The sequence below is a fragment of the Stegodyphus dumicola genome, chromosome 3 (assembly GCF_044657685.1).
Source record: "Stegodyphus dumicola isolate Sdum_Otavi_A_Nest chromosome 3, ASM4465768v1".
NCBI classification, from domain to species: domain Eukaryota; kingdom Metazoa; phylum Arthropoda; class Arachnida; order Araneae; family Eresidae; genus Stegodyphus; species Stegodyphus dumicola.
In genome coordinates, this window is record NC_140770.1 from 228,462,065 (window position 1) to 228,470,268 (window position 8,204).

Here is an 8,204-nt window from a genome sequence, read left to right on the forward strand (position 1 = left end):
AAATATAATTTAAGAAATTCTTGTGAAAAATTTTATGACCTTTCAAACAACGACAGCAATCTGCTAAATTCACTCAAACAAGAAATATGCGAAAGAATAAAATACGTAGCGTATTCGGAAACTAAGTACCGTTTCATTCTAGCGCTGTGGTAGGCGTCCTGCGCATGCGCACTAGTCTTTCTTGTTCACTGACTTTCAATTGTCGCCATTTTGGTTGCTCTATGTTGTGTTTTCAGTTTGCTGTGCACATTCAAAATGTTTAAGACAATTAGTTCTCCCGCTGACTGTGAGATTCGTGCCGTGATTAAATTTTTGAACGCGAGGAATGTTAAACCGGTCGAAATTTATCGTCAAGTGGCAGAAGTTTACGGTGAATACGCGATAAGTGATGGAATGGTGAGAAAGTGGGTAAGAATGTTTAATGCAGGTCGAACAAATGTCCACGCCGAGGCTCGGAGTGGTCGGCCTTCTGTTGTCACCGATGATTTGGTGACTAAAGTTGATGAAGAAATTCATGAGAACAGACATTTCACAATGACAACTCTTTCAGAGGCATTTCCGCAAATTTCACGTACTGTTTTGTTCGAAATTGTGTCTGACCGCTTGAATTATAGCAAACTGTGTTCCCGATGGGTTCCGAAAATGCTCACTGATGTTCACAAAACAAATTGACTTGGTAGTGCCCTTACATTTCTCACGAGGTACAGTGATGAGGGAGAAAACTTTTTAAACCAAATTGTGACAGGTGATGAAACTTGGGTGTGTCATTTCACACCAGAATCGAAACAACAATCGATGGAGTGGAGACACACTCATTCTCCGAAAAAACAAAAGTTCAACGTGACAATGTCATCACAAAAAATCAATGTGCACTGTCTTCTGGGATAGGAAAGGCGTTTTGCTTACTGAATTTCTTCCCAGAAGTTTAATGCGGCATAATATTGTGTGACTTTAACAAAACTAAGGCGTGGCATTCAAAACAAACGAAGAGGGATGCTCAGTAAAGGAATTTTGTTGCTCCATGACAGTGCTCGGCCCCATACTGCTGGTGTCACTCAATCGTTAATTCGACAGTTTCATTGGGTTCGATCACCCGCCGTACAGCGCGGACTTGGCGCCGTCCGACTATCACTTGTTCCTGCACATGAAGCACGAGCTTGATGGCAAGCGCTTAGGATCTGATGATGACACGAAAAATGCTGTGGAGTCGTGGTTATCGAAACTGGCGGGAAGTTTCTTTGACGATGGTATACAAAAACTGGTCACCCGCTATGACAAGTGTTTGATCATTGGCGGAAACTATGTTGAAAAATATTTTAAGACATGTATTTTCATGTAAAAATAAAATTGGATTCGAAAAAATTGTTTTACTATTTTTTTTTTTTTTTCAAGACGGTACTTAGTTTCCGAATACGCCTCGTAATACTATACATAATTGCTTTTAATGTATTTGTAAATTGTACTTGTGTTGAAATTTTAAAAATATATTACAATACGATTTTTTGTTCGATGAAAATTTGTGTTACTCTGTTTAATCACCCCTTCCCGGTCAATGGTGTTCCGCTTTACCAATGTTGAAATCTGGTCACTTTATCCATAACCATAGCAATGAGTAGAAGTTTTCTTTTGTTGTCTAGAATTAGTAAATTTAGAATTGTTAACATTTGTGTTTTTAACCTGGTTAACGTTTTTAGGATTACTAGTTTTAGATTTTCTTCCTAGAACAAATTTAATATTTTCTTTACAATATGGTTTCTTTGCATTGGAAGGTCTATTTTTCTTCATGCCATGTCTTACATTTTCATAATAATCGAGCTTATCTGCGAGCTCCAACGGATTGTTCATTTCTGATTCACTGTCCACAAAATGTTCTCTTACCTCGGGAAGTGTTCATTTCTTTATTTGATCTGATGATAAAGTTTTGTAACTGATTCACACTAGAGATATTCAATTCTTTAATCCACCCTTCAAAATAAGATTTCAGTTCAAAAGCAAAGTCCTTCCATGTAATTTCTGCAGATTTTCTATGCTGAGAAAACATTTGTCGAAACCTATCAGCTGTGAGTCTATATCGCTTCAAAAGCATAGCTTTTACTTTTGCATAATCTTTAGAATCCTCTTCCTTTTCTCTAACAACTAATTGATTTATTTCAGATGGTAATGATCCAGTCAAGTATAGGATCCAATCAGTTTCAGGTATATTTACGAACTTCAACTGACTCTCAAACATGGTCAGATAAAGTCTTATCTCATCTTCCTTCGGGTTAAACTTTGGAAGAATGCGACTCAAATCAAATTTAGGCTGATTTACTTGAGAAACAGTTTCCTTTGACATATTCTTATTAACTTCAAGTTGGAGTTTAAACTTTTCTAATTCAAACTCGCGTTCCTTGGCTAATCTTGCTTCTACTGCTTCTTTATCAGCCCTATCTTCAGCTTCTTTTTCGGCTTTTACGCGTTCATCGATTATGTTACTTAACATATCTGTGGTAAATTCTTCATCATAGGTTTTAGAACTCATTATCAGATCTCGCAATTGCACAACTTTTAAGTTATCTGCAACTTGTAATCCAAGCTCTAAAGCTAGTAATTTAAGGTCCTCTTTGCGGCCTTTGCCTAAATACGCCATCTCGAAGGGGATTTATGTAAAGTTTTTTTTTAATAAAATTCAATCCTTAGCATTAATTATATGTAAGTTTAAACAATGAGGGTTTTATTTAATAGCAATGGAATATACTTTCAAAAATTCCACATAAGCAATAGCAAAATTCACAGAATTCTAATCTTATATTACTCTTTACACATTCGTATAAAAATAATTTTTTTATTTACCAAAACTAGCTTTATTGAGCTTCTAACATCATTAATCTTTCACTCTTAAAATAATGAACATGAAAGCAGATTAATATGACAAAAATTCAAAATAAGAGTTATTATATATAAAAAGGAAAATAGCAATATATTTTGCAATAACAGACACCGCTTATCTCAATAAATTATTCGTTACGATAAACATACTCTCTCTCATTCAGGTCAGTCTCATTCTCTCATGCTGAAAAATCGTTATTTCCGTGTGATCTTTTTTTTTTTTTTTTTTTTTTTGTTCAAGGTCAAACCTACATTTCACAACAATCCCTAAAAAATACGTAATACTTTCTCAAAAGCAAGTTTTGTTTTCAGTTATACATACTATATAACCATTTAACAAACAAGAAGCAAGCTTTAAACACTTAGATAAAAAATCTCAGTTAAGTATTCTTTCACTCTATGTTAAACCATCACAATGAATGAAATTTTACACAAAATAAATCTCCTGCCTACTGTGTAACTGCTTCACACTAAAACCAAGGACACTGGATTAATCCTTCATATTTCGAAATGGATATTCGATATTTTTCATGTCACCAAAAAAGCTAGAAGAAAAAAATTGAGCTCGGGTTTCGATAATAAATTTGAAATTTCTGAGGCTTCGGATCCACTGTTTGGCTGCCACTTTATAACCAGAGGTGTTACGTGCTTTTGAGTGGGGCACTAAAATGTTATGTACCTACTAAGTTGACAAGTAACACTTAAATGTTTCTAGCAACAGTTATATATATATTAATCCCAATAAGCCATAACATTGCATTGCGTTGTGTTCGGATTAACCCTGAAATAAATCCTAAGTAGTTGACTGGTGAAAGACATGAGCACACAAAAAAATAAACATTGACTGATCCAGAGAAGTATGCCTATTTATTAAACTCTTAAACAGTTAATTAATTTGTATGCAATTTATATTCTAGCAGAACTTATCTAGTTAATGTGAATATATTGATTATTACAAAATATATACTCTTACTAAATAATCTCACATTTTCTTTAAGACTCTATAATATCAAACAATTATTTCAAATTCATACAGGTCAGCATAATCACATAAAACTTTTGGATAGATTAAAAATACCCTCCCCGGAAAAAAAAAAAAAAAAAAAAAAAAAAAAAAGAATATTTAACAATTTACACTTTAAAAAAAAAAACACATTTCACACTGACTAAGCTATAAATGAACTTGGTACATAATCCAATCGTATTAAGAAGGTTATTGCACATTGCAATCAATAGTTTTTCTTAAAAAAAATTAAACCGGGTAAAATATTAAGAAATAAAATCAGGCTTTTACATCTTACAAACAATTTAATCCCTAAGCGAAGCAAAGAAGCTCAATTAATGGCACCTTACATAACAATCTTAACGATGAAAGAAATTCACTGCTTTAATTAAATAATTTAATTTAAGGATATATTTCCTTAGCCAATCTAATTAAGTTACTTTATATCAACTAACAAAAATTATTTCAATCGAATTAAGTTACTTTACCTCAACTAACAAAATTATTTCATTCGAATTAAGTTACTTTACCTCAAATGACAAAATTATTTCAATCGAATTAAGTTAATTTATCACAACAAACTGAATCATTTCTTTAACAAACAAAACCTTCTTAACAAACAAATGAAGTTGCAGCACCATCTTGGAGAGTAGATGTATAAAATTTTACGGAATTCGCATCAGCTTTGCAGGGGAGTTCCCAGGAGAGATCAGTTAAATTTCTAACATTGAGAAGATTAATTATATAGTTGAGAATCAGCGCATCTGCTGAAGAATTAAGTTGCCGCACCACTTGGAGAGCAGAAGCATATAACTTTTACGAGCACATCATCTATTGCAGAGGAGTCTGATTATCTGTTTACTACTCTGGAGGCCCTTTTTTTTCCATTTTTTTTCCTATTTTATTTGAATATTAAACTTATCAGGTAAACACCGAGGATAAAAAAAATCAGACGGAAACATGTTGCCGACGCTATGCTCTAGCATTTCTTTTTACATGGGCATGAACCCCATAGATCCAGCTGGCGAGACTCCATTTTTCCTTCTTTCCCAAACTCCAGGAACAACTTACTTCGCGGCCTGCGAGTAGCAGTCTCAAGCGTAAAGTGCAAAAGTCCAAAAAAAGTGACCTTGTCCCTCAAAACCGCCCTTTAAAAAGAAACGCGCGGGAACACTAACTTGGCATCGCTCACGCCTCTCCAAGGTGAAACCAGTTGCAACACTCAGCATTCCCTCATGCAAACAAGCTCGACAAAACAACCACTTTGAAACCCCAACGAATTTTTCAACTCGCCAACCAGCTACGCCTAGCAGAGGGGAAATATGTGGGAATCTCAATAACCCTGGAAGAGGTCCCAATGAAAGTGCACTGAAAACTCGAAAAAACGACCATTCTACCGGAAAAGGGAGATTTCTTCCCCCAGAATAAAAATTACAATAACAACGGTAAAAATCTATTAATTAAAAGCTCATAACTAAAATGTAATTGAAGTTAGGAAAATAAAAGTTATCTCAAATTAAAGAGCTAATTTTTCTGCAACTAATGATATTAAATACTAAAGGTTTAACTTAATTTTTATCATGGAAAACTGAGTTTATTACATGAAAATTCACCTATATCCATTGTCTGAGTGTACAAGTTTGAAGACGCTGTTTGTGTAAAACCAAAATAACCCAAATTGATTGCAATAAATAATAATAGTCAAATAAATTAATATATCCAAACTTGTTGTGTAGCTAAAATTTTGAATATTTACACATTAAAATTTTGATTTCTGTGATTCATTTAATTACATTAAATTTGCTACACAACAGAGGGCCATGTAAACTTTTCATTTAACAAAGCAAATTTAATTAAAATAAAAAAAACTACATAGAAGAATTACATTTCAAAAGTAATAAAAGTAGAATAAAGCAATTACTTTTGGATAAGAGAAAAAGTTATGTCCATGCCAAAATCTGTCGTATCGTTTTTAACTAACAGTTGAGATGTTAGATGTTTCAAATTTTTTTTGACTGTTTCCATTTGCCGTTACGTTATAAATGTAATTTCTTTCAGATTCTCTATCTCAGAAGAAATGTTTCTTTTTCTACTAATTACTGACACTTTCTTCTCTTCACTGCCAATTCTAACAAAAAGGGAAATGCTGTAAGAAAAAAATTTACAGAGCGACTGAATTTTTCGAAACAAAAAAATATTGTTTTGTATGGCAATCAGTTCATATTTATGTCACGAATTTTTAATTAATTATTTCCTACGATATTTCACGGATTCAATAATTACAAAAATGACTTTTAGTAGAAATACTCGTACTTATGAATTATGAATAAACATGAATTGTGAATCAAGCTTAATGCATGTTAGGTTCTTCGATTTATTTTACTTACAATTAAAATGCTTCACATTTATAAAACATACGAGTAATTTTTCTATTGCTAACAATTTTTATCATGATATGCCCTTTATCAGAAGGATAGATTTTTTTATCATGAAAAAGGACATAATTTTTACAGATTGAAACAATATTTTTTTACCTTCATTGAAATATAAATATTTTATAATTCATTCTATCATTTAATAGGCAATATTAGCCGATACTTTTGCTTCAGCTTCTGTTTTAACATATCGTGTTATGGATTTATCTTTCCGACTTCCACTTTAGTATGATGGTTAGCAGAGTCATGTAACATGTCTTGGGGATCGAATCTCCGAGAAGACTTGTGGTTGTCTGTCTTCTTTCTTGAGAATATAATGTGGATTATTCCCTGTGAAAAGCATTTTATGGTGGGAAGGTTTAATGAGTTCGATTTTTGTCGATGAATACTTGACTAGCAAATATCCAACCATTTGATTAAAAGAAATATTTCCTTTCAGCAATTTAGCCTGAAAAAAAATGCTTAGTTTTCTAATAATTTGGCATTCAATTTTAAAATATTTTAGAACATATTTTTGTTCTATAATTCTTCTTTCATTACTTCTAAGAAATGAAATTGCAGACGGAAGTATAAAATAAACGTGAAATCATTATTAATGCAAATTTTGTTCTCATTATCTTGCTATTTAATTGATTCGTACTCATGAGTTTATTTAAAATTCAAAATATAAAAAGAGGAAGATTATTATTATGATGCAATTTATTTATGATTTTTTAGTAAAAGCTTGATTTACTGACTTAAATAATAGTACTAAGGCTTTCCTACTATACATTTTGTTTCTTAAAAATAAGTTCTAAATTCATCAAAATATTTTTACAAATTCTTCCATCAAAATATTTTTACAATTCAATTCTCAAAGCACCTTTCGAACCGTTTTCTAAGAATCTGCGCTTTCGTTTCATGAATTAAGGAAAACACCCATGTATGATTATTTATTCCTTTATCCGTGTGTGATTTCATAAAGTCAAACAGTTTGTGAGGATGACCAAAATGAATTCTGCTCCCTTTTTCACCCTAATATCAAAGATCGTAAAATCTGACAGTACAAATTATATAAGTGTTGTAACAAAAGAAATTTTCTAAGGTTTAAGATGAATATTAAATTTAGAGTTGCATGTATTTTGTTACAAACATTTCTTACTTAAATAAAGTTAAAAACAAAAAATGATGCATTTTAATTTTTTTAGAGCAGTTTACATCTAAGTAATTCAGTTTATCCTACTATATCTTTTTAAAAATGTTATAATCAAACATCTTAAAAATAGTATTCTAATACCTTTTTTCTTCACATTTTAGGTACGTACTTACTAATAATCTAATTAATACCTAATGATTTTCTTTTCAGACGAAAAGAAATGCCCCGTAACACCACAGTGTGGACCTACATGCAAATTACAACCAGATGAAGCCGGATGCAATGTTTGTATGTGCAAGCCTGAATGTACACCACCGAAATGTAACAGATGGTGTCGTATCAAGGAAGTAGAAGGAGAATGCCCAGTGTGTGACTGTCCAAAATGGAAGAAATTTGGTTAAATGCCCTTTTTTGAAAATATAACTTTAATACCAACGGTTAATAAAATCACAGTTATGTAAATGTTAATTAAGCTGAAATTTTCACAAAGTTAGAAATAAAATTATATCTCAAAATGAGTGTTTGAATTTCCTCTTTATTAAATGCACACGACCTTGATAGTAACTTGTATCTAGAATTCAGAAGAACGATTAGTTTACTCAGGATCAATTTCTTACTTAAATGTGATTTATTAAACCTAAAAAAGTAAGGAGACTCCAGCCGTATAATTAATTCGATATTTTCCACGCATGGAATTTTAAAAAAAGGTAAAAACAGAGATTTTGAAGTAAATAAATTGGTAGCAATATCTCGAAATATCCAG

General features: G+C 31.9%; 1 protein-coding gene across 1 annotated transcript in view; it reads left to right on the plus strand.

Annotated features, from left to right (window-relative positions):
- Nucleotides 1–7,959, plus strand: part of LOC118180823 (uncharacterized) — a 41,847-nt gene extending 33,888 nt beyond the window's left edge. Inside the window, exon 9 of the mRNA XM_035349879.2 lies at nucleotides 7,652–7,959. Within this exon, the coding sequence (XP_035205770.2) occupies nucleotides 7,652–7,842 (191 nt within the window). The 3' untranslated portion in view covers nucleotides 7,843–7,959. The remainder of the gene's footprint in view (nucleotides 1–7,651) is intronic.
- The last annotated feature ends 245 nt before the right edge of the window (nucleotides 7,960–8,204 follow it).